Below are 23,187 nucleotides of genomic sequence, written 5' to 3' on the forward strand. Positions count from 1 at the left end.
GATCCGTCGTTAGTGTTAGAGTTTAATAGAGCTTTGGAAGACTTGCTATAAAATAAGGTGGAAGGCATAGACAGCGGTCCTCCGTAATTTTTAAAGCCATTGGCGGAAGCGGTAACCACTGTTCAAATTGGTTTGTAGAATGTACGAATCTCGATACATACCTATCGGACTTTTGGAGGTCAATTTCTTGCGATAATCAACACGCTATCGGACGTCAGTTGCACATCCTCTTCGTTAATTAGGTTCCTTTGCTCCGCGATATGGGCGTTAAATGGTTCAAATGGCTCTAAGCACTATGGGACAACATATGAGGTCATCAGTCCCCTAGACTTGGAACTACTTAAACCTAACTAACCTAAGGACATCACACACATCCATGCCCAAGGCAGGATTCGAACCTGCGACTGTAGCAGCAGCGCGGTTCCGGACGGAAGCGCCTAGAACCGCTCGGCCAAGGGGGCGGCTGTGAGCGGTAAATTTGAGAAAATGTCCCATGAGGAAATTTTGTCAAAACAGATCCCGACAACACTATACCCATGCGACTGACCAGTCTGTCAATAAATAAGTTTTATATTGGCTCTCGATAATGTTCTAAAAGGCAGTTACGTCTAGCTTGCCTCAGTATTTCAAAACTCTCTTGGTGTGAATGTGAATGAAGTCATTTCGGATATTAGGTCGTGTGATTTAAGTAACACTAAAATACTTAAAATACCAAAGTTTGGAACTGCGATATTCTGGTGATGTCTTCTCCTATATACTGTTTCATGTCGGTTGTTTGGTGGCTACCGATGTCTCATTCTGGGATGTGACTGGACAATTCGAAGTAAAGATTGCTATAGATGGATGGCTGTACGGTAGGCTATTGCTTGTACTACTTTGGCAAACGAGTGATAGGCCGTGGCGAATCGACAGCTTGTACCCAGGGATTATGCTTTCCTGCAGCAAGACGTTGATGCCGCACGGCAGATCTTTTACGGCCTATTGCTTGTACTGTTGAACCAGAACCATGCGGAGGTGCTAGCCGGCGAACACAAGTGGCCCGTTGGACTGTGACTGCTGGAGCAAGGCCGTCGCAACTTGTAGCCATCCCACCCAACCTCCCTTATCATTAGGGTGTTTAATTGCTTCGATAGCATCTTTTACTTTTTACTTCTGCAACCACGGCTGCCGAGCAAGCACGCAAGGTTCTCGAAAATTAATAGATCGACTACAGTCCTGGTGGTGTTCAACTGTTGCCGATTTGTCGTGTTGCTCCAGTCGTTCGTAGCATTCTTGTTCCGACATTCAAGTGTCAATTGGTCTCCCCGGTTTCACCAGCGTAGACTTCGCCGTTCACATCGAAGTTCGTAGACGTCTGCACTGTGGAGAGCGTCTACGGAATCCTCCGTGGGCCTCGAGAGGTCTCTATCTTGCGGCCGCTCTGGAATAGTGTTCAATTCCTCCGCAGCTGAACACCTTGCCCACATGGTCGCTGACGCCTCTTACGTAAGCGAGGAACAGGAAGAGGCTCTTCTGTGTAATCTTCACCGTACCTCATAGTTCGCTATATGTTCTTGTTGCTGTATCCAGCCGTACGGAGTATTGTCTGGAGGTCATTCAGTTCATGTTGGAGGTTGCCATCGCCGCAAATCCGGTGAACTCGGGCTGTCAGCGTACGCAGCAAAGCGTTCTTTTCTGCTGGATGGTGGCGCGACTCCGCATGAGCTGTCTGTTGGTCTGTTTCTACAAATGATACGAGTAAGCCATCATTACTTCTCGACTACGCGTAGGAATATCGTATTTCATTTATAATTCCGTAATATGCGCTTTGAAATAAAACGACCGCTTCGGCGATCGGTATTTTGTAGCTTACTTCAAAAATGTCGATGCTGCAGAAACATCCTCCCAGGACAGTATCCTGCTTACGTATGGGTATAGGAACTAGCGCTTAAGTGTTTCATCTAAGCTGCTATCGTCTGTGTCATGAACATCTCGCAAAAGTCAAGCAAGCGTGGACATTTTTGTTGGAGCCGTCGCGTCGTGGAGCGGCGGCGGCGGCGCGGCTGGCCGGCTCCTTGGGTCGGCAGCGATGAGGACGAGGGCCTCCGCCTCTGTGGGCCACAATGGGGCCGCGCGGATAATAGCGGCTACGCGCTTCTTTATCCGCCGATAGCGCCCCCACCCCTGCACCCACCCCGCCCGGCCATTGACATCGCCCAATCATCCCTTATGCGGCGCTTCCTTTCTTCCGGTGCACGTCCGCACCAACCTTCACCTGCCGCCAATTATTGCGTGGCCTCACGCAGCAATCACAGCTTTTGCTACTTGTATGAAATTTGTGCCTCATTTCCGATGCTTGTCGTGCTTCAGGGAAACTCTTTGCACAATTTTCGCCTACTTTTAAAAGCTACCTTCGTTATTTACTATTAATTAGGGAAAAAGACTGTGACTATCGCCTAGAATATCGTGTGGATTTAGTCGTTTGTATTTTTTCGCCGAAATGAAACTACCGGCTAAAACTCGTTCGCAACTGGTGTTAGTTGATCATCTCTGACGCTTTCGTGCTATCTAAATGAACCTGTAACGAAACGCGCTACTTTTCTTTGGATCTTCTGTGTTTCCTACATCAATCCTAGCTAGTACGGATCCCATACAGACAAGTTATATTCATTGTTGATGGAATGAATTTCCTGGCGATACTTGCAGTGAATCGGTCGGGCCCCAGTCTTTCCTGCGATTAGGTTTATGCCAGGGGGGCGCAGAAAGCAACGTGTTTTCTCAGTTGTGCGCATGACGTCACGATGGAAGCAGCTGTGCCAAACAGTACACAGTTCGAATTGCGTGTGATTGTTTTTGTTGTGTTGTGTATGAAGGAGTATTTTGATTGAGTTCTTTCTTCTGAGGTACTCAGTCAACAGCGGAAACATTCGGAATTCGGGAGTGTTACGGTTTTTGCTGTAATTGATATTTCATTAGCCGGCGGCGGTGGTCTCGCGGTTCTAGGCGCTCAGTCCGGAACCGTGCGACTGCTACGGTCGTAGGTTCGAATCCTGCGTCGGGCATGGATGTGTGTGATGTCCTTAGGTTAGTTAGGTTTAAGTAGTTCTAAGTTCTAGGGCACTGATGACCTAAGATGTTAAGTCCCATAGTGCTTAGAACCATTTGAACCATTTTTTTTTTGATATTTCATTCGGAACTGAAATAGTTGACAGCGGGATCAATATTTTGTTCGTCAGCTCTATAGTTTATGGTTCGTCCTGTGAAATTCTTATTGGAGAATCTACAAGTGAGTGAGAAAATTAATTTTTACAATGCCAGGCTGTGCTGTTACGGGCTGTTTTTCCTACAACCGGAGCACAAAGGGAACTGACGTAATGTATCACGGTTTCCGGCGTAATGAAACATTACAAAAAACTATGGTTGTCGAAATGTTGTAGGAAAGACAGTGTGAATGTTGCGCATGCACGAATATGCTCTCGCCATTTCGCAGAAATTGATTATTTAAGGGATTTACAGTCTGAATTTCTTAATTTGCCCCGAAAAAGAATGCTCAAGCCAGATGAAGTTCCTTCGTGCAATTTGCCGTGCAGTAGTGCGACTGTCAATGTGTCACCCGCTACAGAAGACAGAACCAAACAGTATAAGAAACGAGAACTACACAAGAGATCTCTGGAAACTCTGGAAAAGCTGTCACCAAATAAGAAACATTATAATAAGAGCGCATGTACAGATGACAGTTTCTTTTCAGACACAGATAAAGTTACTTTGATGAATACTATAGCGGCATTAGAAAGAAGGAATGCTGTTCTTACAAACAAGTGTGTGCAACTTCGAGCTCTTAAGTAAATTCATTTCAATGCGATTAAATGAATAGTTTCTGATTTATTTGAGCCGAGGTTTCGAATTTCAAGTGTGTGTCAGTGTGGTCGTGATCTGATATTTTACCGATGCGTAAGACATAAGCTGCAAAAGAATATAACTTATCAGTTTTAACTGTAATATTTTAGCAGCAGAAAAGCAGTTTAACATCTCATTTCTGGTATAAACAAAATCTTTCGCCAAAAACTTGACGTAAACGCGCATACCGTGTCGTCTGCTTGTGAGCGCTTGCTTCCACGCTGACGTCACTAGGCCAGCTAACGGCAGAGCACAGCGCTTACTGCCCAACCTTATTATTTAGTAACCTTGGTTTATGTGGTCGTTACGCATAAAATCATCCTAAATATGTTATGGATGTATTCTGCTTCTAGTGATTGTTCTACAACCTCATAATCATGCAGTAATGCGTCTTTCTGTGTCTTAAACAGTGCAACGATCACACATTATTGTCTTGGGCTATACTTACGGACTTCTCTCTGGCACTACGGACTTGTTTTTCAACGACTTTAGCTCTTTGGCGTTAAAACGTCTATATGCTCGTTGCTGTGGTAGTCGGTCGAAGTTCCTTGTGTGAAAAAATGGCTTCAGATTTGAGTCGCTAATAATGTAAACAATATATATGAAGATAGAAAGTTCTCGAAAGAACAGATACCATTAATGACCGTGCATCTTCTCTAGAATAAATGATAATTAATTGAAACCCTCAGCTGCCGAACAGGTGTTGCTGATATACCTCGATGGGGACAGCTGAAAGCGTGCAAGGGGTAAGTCCCTGCAGTCGCGCTATTCATCTGTTACCTAGGTGGCTCAGATGGATAGAGCGTCTGCCATGTAAGCAGGAGATCCCGGGGTTCGAGTCCCGGTCGGGGCACACATTTTCAGCTGTCCCCATCTAGGTATATCAACAAAATCCGTCGGCAGCTGAGGGTTTCAATTAATTATCAATGTAAACAATGATTGAGCTCACAACGGATACCTCATGTCTGTACTTTTTTGTCGCGCAGTATTTGTTTTGCCTGTGGCGTCATCGTGCCAGTGTTGGCGCTAAAGTGCGTATCTGTTACGAAACTTCAAAGTTTCCTCTCTGAGAAGTCGACTGTTCGCTTTATTGGTGATTCAACAGCTTTATGTGAATGTCCAGTACACTCACGATCAAGTAAATTAGGTACTGACTCGTCGAAGAGAGAGCGAATTGAACACACTGTTGTATCGGGCTGCGTATTTGGTTTCCCCAGCTTCCATAATGTAAATCCAGTTGTCTGCATCTAGGACGCCATCGAACGAACGCCATGGACACAGTTCATATGAGTCTCCACGGGTTGTGGCCTGTGGCTGAATGGTCACAGATCAGAATGGCTCACCAAAGATTACCCGTCTCTAATGACCGCATTGCTGACGGGACGCTAAACCCTAATCATTTATCACATCCCATCGCTTTCGGAGATGCGCCACCGCCATCTTACGGCGAAAAGAGGGGTACTGCGTGTCACTAGAACGTGAGTTTGTGTTCCACAATACAGAATACAGTTTTCTAACTGAAACGTGATTTATTTTCAAAGAATATACGTAAGAATTTATTTCGTTTACTAGCGATTCATCAAGAACATTAACACATTTAATCACGCTATGTAAGCGTGGAAGTAGTTGCCAGGGAGTAACTGATGAAATCATAATCAAATTGCATTTAACAATTGGGAATTTTATTCACTTTAATCATGCCTAAAAGCATTTTTTTAAAGAAACAGATTTAAAATTATAATCAGAAAGTATCCTCTAAATATCAAGTTACAATTTATTCAGAGGAAGAAAGAAACAGGTTTTGACTGTATCTTATTTTCGGGCAGAGAACCTTGCCGCTCCCCTTTAGACACGGCCGTAGTTTTGACCACTCACAACAGCCTCTGAAAGACTACACTGGTGAAAATCTGCAACACACCAGATTACTTTAAACTAAAAGTTTTAACAATTCACACAAGTACACAAACTATGCCCCCTCGTAGGAGGGATGGAAATGGTACAAAACACTAAAAATTAAAATATTAACTTTGCCACCCAAGGTGCAATTTGATTTTAACTTCTAAGAAAAGTCTTACGGTGAAAGGGTGGCAACTTTATGTACTAAAATGATCATTTAAATAAAAGACCATGAAATGCAATCTTATATAAAATTCTACAGAGTTGGTCAAACAAGTTAAGATGCTCTACAGTACACAGATACCGCCTCTCAAGATGATAGGCAAGGTCAAAACATATTTCAGGAATTAAGCCGTTAGACTCCCAGCAATAAGTTCGTTAACACACCAAACCCGACAAACATGACAGAGGCAGCTCCGAAACGACAGACAGACACTAACTGTCTAATAAATGCGGATGAGAGACAGACGAGCAAGCTGGGGACGAGAGACTGACCAAGAAAACTAGTAGAATTTAACAAGAGTAAATCTCACAACATATCACCAATCACTTAACCTCTAATAAACTGTGATTTCTCGAGAAGACCTGGCGCAGCTCCCCCAAATCGCTCTCCCGAACCGTCCGCTGCCAGCCGCTTCAACGGACACAGGAAGGCGCGCCGATCTCCCGTCTCACGGCGTCGCAGCTCGCACCGGCCAGACCGATGTCGTGGGTTGACTCCGATTGCTCTCGTGTAGACCGCGAAGCCACTACCCCTCGCTATACGGCGCGGCCCACTGGACTCACGTGGCGACCTCACATGCGCCGACGCTCGTGACGGACAAGTCATCTTGTGTCTCAGTGCGCGACCGACCAACCGATCGTGCCTGAGCAAACTCGAGCAGACTGGCGGCGTAACGCGCAGATTCAGATGCAGGAACTAAGCCCCGACCGGGCGACCACTCGCTGAGTTCTCTTACTGGCGGAGTGGAAAGACTCTCATTCTGCCGGCTTTAAAGGTTGATCCGAACGACACACATACTAGCACTCCGAACGACAGACAGACACTAACTGCCTAACAAATGCGGACAAGCGACAGACTAGCAAGTTGGGGACGAGAGACTGACCCCAGACTGACCGACTGGCGAGCTCATAGCGCCCATTAAATGCACGTGAACAGGCAGCCTTTCCCGTTTCCCACCAGAGGGAGACACCAAAGCTGCGATTGCCACAGTGGCGCCACCTCCAGAAACGGAGGGCGACTCCTTCACACTACTTCAAAACAGTAATTTTTACAAAGGCTCACTAATATGTTGCTTTAAGTCAGTACTTTGAAACAGCATGAAAGAGCAGGATATCATGCCAATAATAATAATACAAACAGCTTTCTGAAACAGCGTTGTGGTTTCTACTGTAGTATGGTATTGTTTAATCACAGGATTTGGCAAACATACTACTTGGTCAGAGTGTTATTATTTATGAAAGTAAATAGCGTGTAGGTAGTGTACAGAGGCTTTATATTTCGGAGACTTTTAGGAAGGCTGAACGTTGTAGCCCAGTATCAGTGAACTTAAGTGTTCAGCTTATTCAGCGCGCCTGTGAAGTCTTATAAACCGCTCACAGGTGCGCCGGAATCAAATAGTCGGCATTAGCCGTCGCGCTTTTGTCCTGGCGCCTGGCTTTGTTCTGTTTCCCAATAGCTACCCTAGGAAGTAAGGACGGCGCACTCCGGAGAGGCGATAAATTACTTAAGGTGTAGGCGTCCTTGTCAGCGAGCCAGATTAGGTTACAGGTGCTTAAAGCCGCACCGGCCGTATCACCGAGAGTTCGCGCTTTGAACGGCGCGGAGCTCGCGAAGTGCGGGACACGGAGTTTGTGCAACGCACGCTACGGTTTGGAAACACACAATTTACGTCGTCATCCGGGACGGAGGACTCCGTGGCTTAGTACTTGTGCAAGGTGGTACGTTCACGAGGTACGGAAGCTGACACTTGTAAAGAAGCCTTTTAGCTCGCAATTCGCTTAGTTGTTTCCTCTCTTTCTGTCGGGTTCTTGTCTCTTTTCTATGACATATCGAGCAGCTACATAAATTTCAATTTCTGAATGAGTACCAGTAGTTTCCTTAGAATTCATAACATTGTTTTTTTTTTTAAATTTTAATCCAATTACTTAACCTGGAATTACTCGTTCACATACGTCTTCCGTCTCCCCTAGTAGTTCGCAGCGTGAATCTGTGGCTGAGTAAGCTTCACGCATCTGACGATCTTGATATTTTTGTTGTCTCACTGCCGCAAATAAGAGTAAAAAAAATGGCTCTGAGCACTATGGGACTCAACTGCTGTGGTCATAAGTCCCCTAGAACTTAGAACTACTTAAACCTAACTAACCTAAGGACATCACACACATCCATGCCCGAGGCAGGATTCGAACCTGCGACCGTAGCGGTCGTGCGGTTCCAGACTGTAGCGCCTTTAACCGCTCGGCCACTCCGGCCGGCAAATAAGAGTAGATAAATACATTGTTTGTGCAACTTCACCGTTTCAGATACACTGGCATCTTCGTTTTGAAAACTACATTCAGTTTACCAAAAGCACTTAGACAACTTTTATTCTTTTGTGTACTTCTTTCCTTGTCCATCCAGTGGCCTTCAGCTGTCCTAGATACAAATACTTGTCAGCTTATTCTGTAACTTTCTGTTGTTTTTTTTTTTATTTGCACAGTTTTCTATTCGATGTGTTGGTGGGACGTTATTTTAGTTACATTAAACATATTTTCACACCTAATGTCAAACTTACTCCGTTTATTTCTTGCATTTCTTGTTGAAATGTATATGCACCGGAGGTAAACAGTACAGTGGTATCAAGAAAATGTAAGGTGTAGAAACTCATATTGAAGAACAGTCAAGGATGCTAATGAAGTGAACATTCATTCTGTACCATTTTCAGACAACCGATCGTCATCAGGCACGATAAAATTATTTATTTCAACCAGTAAGGTATCAGTTTTTACGTATTGACGTATTCTTCAGTGTGGTTCATAACTTGCAAGTGATCCAATGTGCTAGATCCACTTTAGAAGCTGGATCCTTGTCTTATTGCACTTAAAAGAGAGAAATTTGAAAGTTCTACGTTTCTTAAATAGATACTGCTCTGTATGCTTAAGCGAGTCTGATATGAACAGCGTCTTCAGGCAGATGTGTAGATCGCAGTTCAGGTTCATGAGCGGCTTTTTTAATTTACTGATCGCCAGTGACAACGTGTTACACCCTAACAAGACGTGATTGACATCTTCTTCAGTTTTATCGTATACGTCACACACATTCAAAATGATATTTCTTGTAGTATCCGTTATTAAACTGCAATCTTTAAATAATCGTCTGGACATACAGTTGTCGAGTAAGATTTCTGTCGCTTGGTCCCTGTATCTATAATACTACTCTTTATTTAGAGCATTTGCTTGCCAGTTTGTGTTAAGTTTTCCTTCAGTTTCTGTTTGTCGATATTTATTATCTGCCTCTTGCCCCTCTTGTATCGCTCGTTTCGTTACATGATATCTCCTCTTATTACAAAGCGAAGTATTGCGATAGTTCAAGGAACATTATATATTTGGGAGTGGAGATATGCAAATCATGTATAACAGTACTGAATGAGATTTTCAATGGCTTCCTTACATCGCATTCAAGAAAATGTTGGGGCGGTTCATGCCGCCGGCGATTTCTTTCTGTATCCCGAAATCTCCTCAGAGGTGAACGGAGTGTCGTTCCTTGGAAAAGTGACAACCAATTTGTTCGCCTATCCGTTTGCGCCTAATGAATCGTCTGTGAACAGCAATAACACACTGACGAAAAACGTAGTACACCCTTTTATAGTTTTCCATTTCACTCAAAATTTATTGTTGCAACATTGCATGTGGAGTACATGAAATGATTACATTACTGATCAGTAACAAGCGTTTGAGAGGCATCAAGTATCTACCCATGCTGAGGTATTGGTTCAAATGATTCTCAGAACTATGGGACAACATCTGAGGTCATCAGTCCCCTAGACTTAGAACTACTTACACCTAACTAACCTAAGGACATCGCTCACATCCATGCCCGAAGCAAGATTCGAACCTGCGATCGGAGTAGCAGCGCGGTTCCGGACTGAAGCGCCTAGAACCGCTCGGCCACAGCAGCCGGCCCCATGCTGAAAGACTCATATTCGTACGTGGTGTAGCATCCACAGGCGGCAATGCACGCGCTGACTCAGTCATGCAGTCGATCGTACAGATGGCGAATACTTTCCTGGATACGTTATGCCACGCCTGCTGACCTTTTCACGCAGTTCTGTAAGAGATGTTGGTTGATGAGTCGCAAGAGTCACTTGGCGTCCCATCGTACCCACACAATTGGAGGCAAGTCTGGAGATCGTGCTGGCTAGGGAAGTAGCGATACGTCTTGCAGAGCACATTGAGTTTCGTGGGCAGTGTGTGGGCGAGCATTACATTTTTGGAACAACATATCACGTTCCAGTTGCAAAAAGGGCAAAAGAACGGGTCTAACGACATTCTGCACGTACCGACCAATGGGTAGGGTCCTTTCCAGAAGCACCAAAGGTGAACGAGGGTTGTAGCTTAGGCACCCCAGACCATAACGCTTGGGAGGGGCCAGTGTGTCTTAGACGAATGCACTCGACGAGACAGCGCTGCCTAGGTCTACGTCGCACGCGCGAACGAGCATCACTTTCATCGTCCAAGAGCGCGGCGCGCCATTCCAAGTGGTCCTCTGACGGCAACAGTTGGAGCCGTGGCATGAGTGGAAGACGTGCTATAAGGTGCGTGCCACAGCTAATAACCGGTTAGCAACAGTTCGTGTTGACACGACTTGGCTCACAAGCCCTCTTATCTGTTCTGTAATAGCTGTACGATCTGCCACTGGTGCCCATACTATACGACGATCCTGGCAGGCGTGTACTGTGTGGACGTACAGAACACCATCTACCGGTGTGACAAATTTTACGTGACCACTGATACCAGCCATCGTTGCACAATTAACACAGCACTTGTGTGGAAGTTCTCTAAAGGACCACCTTCCACTCAAAATGGTTCAAACGGCTCTAAGCACTATGAGACTTTACATCTGAGGTCATCAGTCCCCTAGACTTAGAACTACTTAAACCTAGCTATCCTAAGAACATCACACACATCCATACCCGAGGCAGATTCGAACCTGCGACCGTATGAGCAGCGCGGTTCCGGACTGTAGCGGCTTTGAACCGCTCGACCACAGCGGCCGACGCCTGCCACTCACGAAGGCCACAATTTGACCCCTTTCAAAGTCTGTTCTCCGTGGCGTGATGCCTGCTTGCTCCACATGTTTGCACCACACTGAGCCTCCTGGCTCTGAGCGTTCCCTATTAAAGGTTAGACACAGATGGCGCTCCGGTAGCTGTGTCACTACGCCATCTGCTGGCGTAAAGCGTTGAAACCATTGTACCACTATCCCTCACGTGGCAGTCGAACTACATCGCACTACCCCTATTGCGGATTGTTACATTGGACTCATAGACAACTTTCTGCAGGACAGGAAACTGTATGTCCGGGTCGACGATAAAAACTCCGAAATGAAACTGATCTCCTCAGGGCTCTGTCATTTCGCCTCTGCTTTTCAACTTATATGCAAATGACATCCCAACGGTCCCAGTTGTAACGGCGAGATTTTGTGCAGACTATATGGCCTTTCTGGTGACTGGACGACACTTGGACCAGCTAATCGCTAGGATGCAACGACAACTTGCTGTAATGGAACGCTGGGCGCTGCAAAATAAGATAACGATCAACCAGACGAAGACGGCAGCCGCTATGTTCACGCGGAGGAAACCAGTTCTGAACGACAGACTCCAAATAGCTGATCATTTTATCCCATGGTCGCCGGGAGTGAAGTATCTCGGTGTCTACCTTGACAAAAAATTGCTCTTTACGCAGCATATTGACGACAAGAAGACGGCAGCCCAGAAGATGGCCCGATCATTTTTGTATAGGGCAACGGTGGAACCCACAATGTTAAATGGCTCCACCTCGTGGGGAACTACGTGCGTAGCCGGCCAGGGTGGCCGAGCGGTTCTAGGCGCTACAGTATGGAACCGCGCGATCGCTGCGGTCGTTGGTTCGAATCCTGCCTCGGGCATGAATGTGTGTGCTGTCCTTAGGTTAGTTACGTTTAAGTAGTTCTAAGTACTAGGGGACTGATGACCTCAGAAGTTAAGTCCCATAGTGCTCAGAGCCATTTTTTTAAACTACGTGCATCTCCAACTACAACAGACTCCAAACGCTGCAAAACATTTGCTACCGATGGATCACAGGAGCTCCATGCTGGACAAGAAACGTCGACATCCGCACCGCATTCCACGAGACCACTATACAAGAGAAGGTCCATGACAAGGCTCTACGAGTTTTTGACAAAATCGATGCCTTAGGGACGAAGTTCGACAATTAGAATCGGTAGGAACGATAAAGCCTGCAAGATGGCACAAATATTGAGTACCGAAGTCAATAACGTTTCACCCTCCCATAGCCGATCTGTCATAACATGAGGAAGCAGTCACACATAACAGCCTAGACACATGTCACCACCATCCACAGGAGATAGACATCACCAAAGACAGCAGGCTAAAGGACCCATTGAGTGCCCAAGCCTAAATGAATGTGTAATAAATAAAGTGTTTTATCCTTACATCCCATCCTAGAAGAATAAGTCATCAAGGCTGATCTCTTCAGCGCACACTACACAGTATAAAAAAAATCACGTGGCATAAGCAGTCATCGTATCAAATTCGATGTCGTCTTTACAGGTGTGCTAATATTTTTCCGGCGGGCTACTTCTCTCCATCACCTTTCTACGTTGTCTGGAACAGTATCGTATTTAACGCACAGACCAGTTTCATTACACATCACATGCTCCCACTTCCGGTTCACCCTCAGTGAACAATAGCAGCCAATGTGGAATCTGTGTCTCTCTCGCGAGTGGTGTGCTGTATAGGAGATGGTGGCCGATAATGGCATTTGTGAAAGTGCAGAATGCTTACGACAGAAGGCCGGCTGCTAGGACGGCCTTGGGCTAGCTCCGTATGGCTAGTTACCGCCGCCGCCGCCGCAGCAGCACGGCTAGTCACGATCGCCCGCCTTTGCGAAACAGCTCGCCTATTGGACATAGCGTTCACCTAGATCTTTTCAGATCAAAGGTTGCTCCGTCCAAGGACGCTTATTGCGAATGCGTACTGTAAGGAAACCTGTCACATTGCCTAGCTGCAGTAGCGCCGTATATGACACGTGAAATAGATGCGTTACATAGTTTTTATATTTGTAACTGACACCCCAGTTCCGACTTAAATTTGAAACATTGCCGGCCGGTCAACAGACAGCATAACTTCTCTTAGGTTGGAGGAATTTGGCTTGCTGTATGGGTTTCCTTGTGACAGGTCTCACATACTTACGTCTCGCTTTCACATAACTTTTCGTAGTTCTTTTGTCAGTAATCTAGTTGTTATCGTTGTGGTCTCTAGACTGAAGACTCATTTGATGCAGCTGTCCACGCTAGTCTAATCTGATGTTATCTGTACAACTCTTCCACACAATCCATCCAAACTTTCTTTTACTCTTCCACACATACTGACTAGAGAGCCTGTACAGGGAGAGAGTGGCCAACCGGACGATACGGCGGCCATTTTTCTGCCAAACTGCGGGCGGGACTTTTGAATGGCCAGTAGTGGAGTACACACCGAATCAAAAGCACAAGACAATATGGCGAAATCATACGTTAAATGCCTTTGTTTATAAGAATAATGTGTTATACTAATTTTCACACAGACAATTTACAGATCTGTTTTCAAATATAACTATGTATATTGCAAGTTGTTTTATATGTAGTAAAAAGCAAAAACGACTTACTTCGCATAGATAAGAGTACTTGGTTGGTTTCCACAAGGCTCCTGTTTGATTTATGTCAGCCCTGTTGACTGCGACTGCCCACTGCATTCGTCTTTCTTCATTGCGTGGAAACGCAAACATGCGAAATCCACCTTCCCTCTATTCGAACAACCAAATGCAGCACGACCTGGCATCGTTTACGAACGTCTGCAGAACGAATTACAGATGTCAAAAACAATACTGTGCGATTACTAACGTGTTTACTTCAAACATGTAGGTCTACCGACTTCATCACAAAACGCTTCATTATTTCAACTCGTATTTAAGATCGCAAACGCTAATTACGTATTAAAAACGATAGACAACTAAATCGAACTTGCATGCACAACGCATAACAAGTCTCTCAATAATTCAAATACCTTTTAATCGTTTCCAAAGGCCTCTGAACTTCAATTCAACTCAAAAGCACGGCGAACATAGGAAGGGCGAGAGACGTTTGGCGCCATTTTCTGCCAAAGCTAATCAACCGATCACGGGCAACTTCACCTGTGACCACTCTCTCTGTATACAGGCTCTCTAATACTTCTTCCCATTTTTTTAACACTCCTTGAGTGCTTATTTCCTTTCTTTACTTCGTGTTAAGGATTTTACTTTTCTATACATTTCTTCCAATTTCCCTTTCTCTTCCAGTTCTTTTATTTCCTCACATTCTCCAATCCTGCCTGACGCGATAACTAAACTTTCTTAATTCATTGTTCAGTTTTCTGCCTTCTTCCGAATTTTCGTTTTTCCTGTTCCTGCGTTCATCCATTTTATTTAATGTACTTCCTGTTATCCATTCTTCCATATTGTAATTGACGGAAGTCATCGAGTAAAACAGAAGTGATTTCAGGCGTTCCTCAAGGTAATGTTATTGGCCCTTTGCTGTTCCTTATCTATATAAACGATTTGGGGGACAATCTGAGCAGCCGTCTTCGGTTGTTTGCAGATGACGCTATCGCTTATCCAGTTGACCCTAAATAACGGAAAGTGTGAGGTCATCCACATGGGTGCTAATGTGCTAATAGGAACTCGTTAAACTTAGGTGACACGATAAATCAGTCTAATTTAAAAGCTGTAAATTCAACTAAATACCTAGGTTTTACAATTACGAACAACTTAAATTGGAAGGAACACATAGAAAATGTTGTGGGGAAGGCTAACCAAAGACTGCGTTTTATTGGCAGGACACTTAGAAAATGTACCAGTCCTACGAAGGAGACTGCCAACACTGCGCTTGTCCGTCCTCTTATTGTATACTGCTGCACGGTGTGGAATCCTTACCGGATAGGAGCGACGGAGTACATCGAAAAAGTTCAAAGAAAGGCAGCACGTTTTGTATTATCGCGAAATATGGGAGAGAGTATCACAGAAATGATACAGTATTTGGGATGGACATCATTAAAAGAAAGGCGTTTTTCGTTGCGACGGAATCTTCTCGCGAAATTCCAATCACCAACTTTCTTCTCGGAATGCGAAAATATTTTGTTGACACCGACCTACATAGGGAGGAACGATCACCACGATAAAATAAGGGAAATCTGAGCTCGTACGGAAAGATATATGTGTTCATTCTTTACGCGCGCTATACGAGATTGGAATAATAGAGAATTGTGGAGGTGGTTCGATGAACCTTCTGCCAGGCACTGAAATGTGATTTGCAGAGTATCCGTGTAGATGTAGGTGTATTCTATATGGTGCACAGGCGGATAACACCAGACTGCTTTTGGATGATGAATGGGAACAGAATGAAGAAGACCAAAGTTCTAAGATACTGAATTGGAGATGGAGAAAGCAATTTGGAAGCTCCGGGAAAAGAAAGCATTGGGCTGTTACAGAATACCATGAGGACATTTTCGGTCCAAATTCAGTAACCAGATTGACTGAGCTAGTAAGCAAAATTTTTGACACAGGAATTAGGCCAGGCGACCTATTTAAGACCATTCAAGTACCTCTACCTAACAAGTGCTACGCGAAAAATTGTAAATACTATCGGACAACTAGTTTCATAAGTCATGTTCCAAAGACTGTAACGAGAGTCATATTAAGGAGAATTGACAAGAAGATTAAGGAAAACACTGGGGAGACCAGTAATGGACTAATGCTTGTACATTCCTGAGTTAGATTGGGATATGATACTGCGTGAAGAGTTTGACAGAGCACTGAAAGATCTAAGTCGAAACAAGGCCCCGGGAGTAGACAACATCCCGTTAGAACTAATGACAGCCTTGGGAGAGCCAGTCCTGACAAAACCCTACCATCTGGTGAGCAAGATGTATGAAACAGGCGAAATACCCTCAGACTTCAAGAAGAATATAATAATTCCAATCCCAAAGAAAGCAGGTGTTGACAGATGTGAAAATTACCGAACTATCAGTTTAATAAATCACAGCTGCAAAATACTAACGCGAATTCTTTACAGACGAATGGAAAAACTGGTAGAAGCCGACCTCGGGGAAGATCAGTTTGGATTCCGTAGAAATGTTGGAACACGTGAGGCAATACTGACCCTACGACTTACCTTAGACGAAAGATTAAGGAATGGCAAACCTACGTTTCTAGAATTTGTAGACTTAGAGAAAGCTTTTGACAATGTTGCCTGGAATACTCTCTTTCAAATTCTGAAGGTGGCATGGGTCAAATACAGGGGGCGAAAGGCTATTTACAATTTGTACAGAAACTAGATGGCAGTTATGAGTCGAGAGACATGAAAGGGAAGCAGTGGTTGGGAAGGGAGTGAGACAGGGTTGTAGCCTGTCCCCGATGTTATTCAATCTGTATATTGAGCAAGCAGTAAAGGAAACAAAAGAAAAATTCGGAATAGGTATTAAAATCGATGGAGGAGAAATAAAAATTTTGAGGTTCGCCGATGACATTATAATTCTGTCAGAGACAGCAAAGAACTTGGAAGAGCAGTTGAACGGAATGGACAGTGTCTTGAAAGGAGGCTATAAGGTGAACATCAACAAAAGCAAAACGAGGATAATGGAATGTAGTCAAATTAAGTCGGGTGATGCTGAGGAAATTAGATTAGGAAATGAGAGAAAGTAGTAAAGGAGTTTTGCTATTTGGGGAGCAAAATAACTGATGATGGTCGAAGTAGGGAGGATATAAAATGTAGACTGGCAATGGCAAGGAAAGCATTTCTGAAGAAGAGAATTTTGTTAACATCGAGTATTGATTTAAGTTTCAGGAAGTCGTTTCTGAAAGTATTTGTATGGAGTGTAGCCATGTATGACATGGACGATAAATAGTTTGGACAAGAAGAGAATAGAAGCTTTCGAAATGTGGTGCTACGGAAGAATGCTGAAGATTAGATGGTTAGATCACATAACTAATGAGGAGGTATTGAATAGAATTGGGGAGAAGAGGAGTTTGTGGCACAACTTGACTAGAAGAAGGGATCGGTAGGTAGGATATGCTCTGAGGCATCAAGGGATCACCAATTTAGTTTTGGAGGGCAGCGTGGAGGGTAAAAATCATAGTGGGAGACCAAGAGATGAATACACTAAGCAGATTTAGAAGGATGTAGGCTGCAGCAGGTACCGGGAGATGAAGAGGCTTGGACAGGATAGGGTAGTATGGAGAGCTGCATCAAACCAGTCTCAGGACTGAAGACCACAACAACCACAACATGTGTCGTTAAATTACGTTCAGTCTACATGACTACTTCCATGGTAGCTGATGATAGCTGCAGTGTCAGCTGAAATGTACATAGATCTGCAATCCAAAAAAAAAAGACAAGTGACATTATGACCGATGCTGACGCTGCACGATGGTGTAAACTGTGGGCGTCAGTGGTGAGTGCTGGTGGTGCAGCTATCGGTGGATGGACCGGGGGGCGGGCGAGAAGCCCCGCAGGTGCGGGCGGACACCCGAAACCAGCGCCGGACTCTGCGTCATCCCGTTACCGCGTGTGGGCCGGCCAGCGCTGCCACGAGCTCTCCAGCACTCCGCACCGTCTCCAGCACACGAGGAAACCACGCTAGGGGCCTCCAAACAGCGATCTGTTCGTTCACAAGACGGTAGGTCGATACCTTGTTCCTTTACTTCTGAAAGTCGTTCAGTACAGTTCCTATCAAAAAATACCACCGTATCGAATACCAGACGAACTTTATGATTGTGTTCAAGAGCTTGTAGCAAATAGCTCACAGCATTTCGTACATAACGAAGAGAACTCTACTTACGTGAAAGTAGCTTTGGTGTACCTCAAGGCAGCATTAGGACTTTTACTGTTTATAACACATAGATACACTTTGTGATCAAAAGTAACCGGACACCCCCAAAAACATACGTTTTTCACATTAGGTGCATTGTGCTGCCACCTACTGCCGGGTACTCCTTATCACCAACCTCAGTAGTCATTAGACATCTTGAAAGAACAGAATGGGGCGCTCTGCGGAACTCACGGACTTCGAACATGTCAGGTGATTAGGTGTTACTTGTGTCATACATCTGTACGCGAGATTTCCACACTCCTACACATCCCTAGGTCCACTGTTTCCGATGTGATAGTAAAGTGGAAACGTGAAGCGACACGAACAGCACAAAAGCGTACAGACCGCCGACAATTGAAGATGGTCGTAATGTGTAATAGGTAGACATCTATACATCTAACCAGACCATCACACAGGAATTCCAAGCTGCATCAGGATCCACTGCAAGTACTACGACAGTTAGGCGGGACGCGAGAAAAATTGGATTATATGCTAGAGCGGCTGCTCATAAGCCACACATCACGCCGGTAAATGCGGAACGACGTCTCGCTTGGTGTAAGTAGCGTAGCGTAAACATTAGACGATTCAGCAGTGGGAATCGTTGTGTCGAGTGACGAATCACGGTACACAAAGTGGCGATCCGATGGCAGGGTGTGGGTATGGCGAATGCCCGGTGAACATCATCTGCCAGCGTGTGTAGTGCCAACAGTAAAATTCTGAGGCGGTGGTGTTATGGTGTGGTCGTGTTTTTCATTTAGAGGGCTTCCATCTCTTATTGTTTTACGTGGCACTATCACAGCATAGGCCTCCATTGATGTTTTAAGCACCTTCTTGCTTCCCTCTGGAAGAGCAATTTGGGAATGGCGATTACATCTTTCAACATGATCGACCACCTGTTCATAATATATAGCCTGTGGCGGAGTGGTTACACGACAATAACATCCTTGTAATGGATTGGCTTGCACATAGTCGCCGGCCGCGGTGGTCTAGCGGTTCTAGGCGCGCAGTCCGGAAAAGCGTGACTGCTACGGTCGCAGGTTCGAATCCTGCCTCGGGCATGGATGTGTGTGATGTCCTTAGGTTAGTTAGGTTCAAGTAGTTCTAAGTTCTAGGGGACTGATGACCACGGATGTTAAGTCCCATAGTGCTCAGAGCCATTTTGCACATAGTCCTGACCTGAATCCTACAGAATACCTTTGGGATGTTTTGGAACCCTGACTTCGTGCCAGGCCTCACCGACCGACATCGATACCTCTCCTCAGTGCAGCGCTCCGTAAAGAATGGGCTGCCATTCCCCAAGAAACGTTCCAGCACCTGATTGAAGGTATGCCTTTGAGAGTGAAAGGTGTCATCAAGGCCAAGGGTGGACCAACACGACATTGAATTTAGCATTACCGATGGAGGGCGCCACGAACTTGTAAGTCGTTTTCAGGCAGGTGTCCGGATACCTTTGATCACATAGCGTATGATCTGGCGTATAAGGATGGGAACTCCATGAGGCTGTCTGCGAATAGTGCTGTTGTATATACACAAATCGCATGTTAGAAAAATGTAGCTAAATGCAGGAAGACCAGTAAAGAATCGTCGCTTAGTGCACGGAGTGAGAGATGAGATCAACGTAAACAAATATAACATGTTGCGAATTAATAGGCGAAAAGTTCCGTTATTGTATGATTACATGATTCCCGAAGAATCACTGAAAGCGGTCAAATACGTTAAATATCTGGCAGTATGCGTACGGAGAGATTCAAAAGCAAACGGCCACATAAAACTAATCTTAGAAACGAAGATGCCAGACTGAGATTCATTGTGATGCCAGACTGAGATTCATTGAAAGAATCCGCAGAAAGTGTAATGGCCCATGAAGAGGGGTAACTCACGAAACCTTCCGAGGAATACTTGAGTATCTGGGATTCTTAGCAGATAGGTTTGATAGAGTAAATGGCGAAGGTCCAAAGAAAAGCAGCGTATTTCGTCACGGTTTCGTTTAATACACGCGAAAGCGTTACGGAGACGCTCACCCAGTTCCAGTGGTTTGCTGTTAAAGTTCTGAGTGTGTACATGCGTCTACGTCTACATTTATACTCCGCATGCCACCCAACGGTGTGTGGCGGAGGGCACTTAACGTGCCACTGTCATTACCTCCTTTCCTGTTCCAGTCTCGTATGGTTCGCGGGAAGAACGACTGCCGGAAAGCCTCCGTGCGCGCTCGAATCTCTCTAATTTTACACTCGTGATCTCCTCGAGAGGTATAAGTAGAGTGAAGCAATATATTCGATACCTCATCCAGAAACGAACCCTCTCGAAACCTGGACAACAAGCTACACCGCGATGCAGAGCGCCTCTCTTGCAGAGTCTGCCACATAGTTTGCTAAACATCTCCGTAACGCTATCACGCTTACCAAATAACCCTGTGACGAAACGCGCCGCTCTTCTTTGGATCTTCTCTATCTCCTCTGTCAACCCGACCTGGTACGGATCCCACACTGACGAGCAATACTCAAGTATAGGTCGAACGAGTGTTTTGTAAGCCACCTCCTTTGTTGATGGACTACATTTTCTAAGGACTCTCCCAATGAATCTCAACCTTGCACCCGCCTTACCAACAATTAATTTTATATGATCATTCCACTTCAAATCGTTCCGTACGCATACTCCCAGATATTTTACAGAAGTAACTGCTACCAGTGTTTGTTCCGTTATCATAAAATCATACAATAAAGGATCCTTCTTTCTGTGTATTCGCAATACATTACATTTGTCTATGTTAAGGGTCAGTTGCCACTCCCTGCACCAAGTGCCTATCCGGTGCAGATATTCCTGCATTTCGCTACAATTTTCTAATGCTGCAACTTCTCAGTATACTACAGCATCATCCGCGAAAAGCCGCATGGAAATTCCGACACTATCTACTAGGTCATTTATATATATTGTGAAAAGCAATGGTTCCATAACACTCCCCTGGGGCACGCCGGAAGTTACTTTAACGTCTGTAGACGTCTTTCCATTGAGAACAACATGCTGTGTTCTGCTAAAAGCTCTTCAATCCAGCCACACAGCTGGTCTGATGTTCCGTAGGCTCCTACTTTGTTTATCAGACGACAGTGCGGAACTGTATCGAACGCCTTCCGTAAGTCAAGGAGCATCTACCTGGAAGTCTCGACCAATGTATTTCTTCCTCCTACGTATACTTCTCGAAAAGATTATGAATGTAAAATTAAGTTATTCAGGGACACACGGAGGCCCACCAACAATCACGACTGAAGAGGAAAGGGTGGGAAGTGATCGTAGTATGTAAAGTTCCCTCAGCTATTCAGCAAAAGTTGGCTTATGGAGTATAGACGCGGGCGTACACAGCTCCACAATCTACCTATCCGACAGGCAACCGTGAAGATTGGCCTACAGACAGTTTTGCTGGATTAGGAGCGGGACATCTCTTGCTGCCGCAATGCAGTTCAGTGGCTTAGCCGGTGATATTGACCGCTAGTTGGAGACAGTGTAGGGGTTTAGATGTTTCGTTAATATAAAACGACAGGTAGCTTTTTTGGCGACAGAAAACAGTTGCTTTGCCTACCTAGCTAACAGTTTATATCTACGTAGCCGATTTACGTGTGAAATCACTAATAAAGTATATTAGAGGGTGTTTGTAAATGAATATCGGGGTTTTAACGCTTTATAATATTTATTATATTAAACTTACAGTTATAAATGATATGTCAAATTAAAGAGCAACTCAGTTTTACCAAGAACCTTATAAATGTTCATTGTGAGCACCATTTGTCACACGGCACACATCAAGTCTATAGCCGGGTTCTTTCCAAACGTTGATAAGTGTGTATTCAGTGATGATAATAACAGCTGCTTCAGTCTGGTTTCTTAAATCAGTTAGGTCTGCTGGTAGCGGAGGCACGTAACAAGACCCCTGATTAAGGCCCAAAGGAAAAAAATCGCATGGTGTTAGGTCGGTTGAACGTGGAGGCCATGCAAAGCCGTGTCATTGTCGTTTGACTCATGCTGCCCCTGCTATTATGTTTCGTGGGTTGATCGTTAATGGGTTCTGTCAAAATACTAAATCTCGATAACTAGCGACTCAGTTAAAGATGTTCACGTACGCCCTTCCTCCATCTTTCTCATTTCCTCTTACTCCATCGCGTCCTATTTGCGCTGGAGTAATTTTACATAATATTCTTGTGCCAGTTGCTCCACCCAATGTTCGTTGAACGGGTAGAGAGAGATCCAAGCGACCATATAAAATTATTTATCAAGCCCCGTTAACGCTAGAATAGTTCATAAGAAAATTTGCGAGTGTTTCGGAACACATTCCATTAGTTCGCTCCCTTATACCCCTTCATTTCAGCAGCCCAACTGCGAATTAGGTATCTTATTTAGTAACTCTGTAGTCGTATCACTGTTCAGATGATAGCTGCCGAGGTGATAGACGCAATGTGACGCCAGTCTGTAGTGTTAGGCGTTGCCGGGAGATATCGTTCTGTAAGCGCGATAGGGGACCCTTACATAATCTCGTGTGAAAGATAGTGATTGATGGTGTAACTCAATAAATCAAGATGTGTTGTGCACGTATGAACAATACATGATACTGAATGTGATAATGAAACGATGATGTCTCGAGACAGACGTTCAGTAGGTCGGGATGATTCAGATTTAGATACCACATGGATTCTAAATATCTCTGGTGCTACTATATTTAGCACTTCTAGAGAGACAGTTAACATCGCCAAAATTGTACAGTCGACACTTCATGGTTTTGAAACATGTTCCAGTGTGCACGTTTCTTGCTATTTAAGACGTGTCTCTAAACTGTTCAATTAAATATTAATTTCTGAATTTGTGGAAAGCAGAATGTATTTGTACCCAATGCAAAACGTCTGAGATTTCAGAAAGAGAATGTCTACGTACTCCGAAGCAAATACACTCCTGGAAATTGAAATAAGAACACCGTGAATTCATTGTCCCAGGAAGGGGAAACTTTATTGACACATTCCTGGGGTCAGATACATCACATGATCACACTGACAGAACCACAGGCACATAGACACAGGCAACAGAGCATGCACAATGTCGGCACTAGTACAGTGTATATCCACCTTTCGCAGCAATGCAGGCTGCTATTCTCCCATGGAGACGATCGTAGAGATGCTGGATGTAGTCCTGTGCAACGGCTTGCCATGCCATTTCCACCTGGCGCCTCAGTTGGACCAGCGTTCGTGCTGGACGTGCAGACCGCGTGAGACGACGCTTCATCCAGTCCCAAACA

At 44.8% G+C, this 23,187-nt stretch overlaps 1 protein-coding gene across 1 annotated transcript in view; it reads right to left on the bottom strand.

Annotated features, from left to right (window-relative positions):
• Positions 1-1,980: 1,980 nt before the first annotated feature.
• LOC126112715 (uncharacterized) overlaps positions 1,981-23,187 on the bottom strand; it is a 159,323-nt gene continuing 138,116 nt past the window's right edge. Inside the window, exon 7 of the mRNA XM_049915013.1 lies at positions 1,981-2,090. Coding sequence (XP_049770970.1) covers positions 1,981-2,090 — 110 coding nt within the window. The remainder of the gene's footprint in view (positions 2,091-23,187) is intronic.

The sequence above is a fragment of the Schistocerca cancellata genome, chromosome 1 (assembly GCF_023864275.1).
Source record: "Schistocerca cancellata isolate TAMUIC-IGC-003103 chromosome 1, iqSchCanc2.1, whole genome shotgun sequence".
NCBI lineage: Eukaryota > Metazoa > Arthropoda > Insecta > Orthoptera > Acrididae > Schistocerca > Schistocerca cancellata.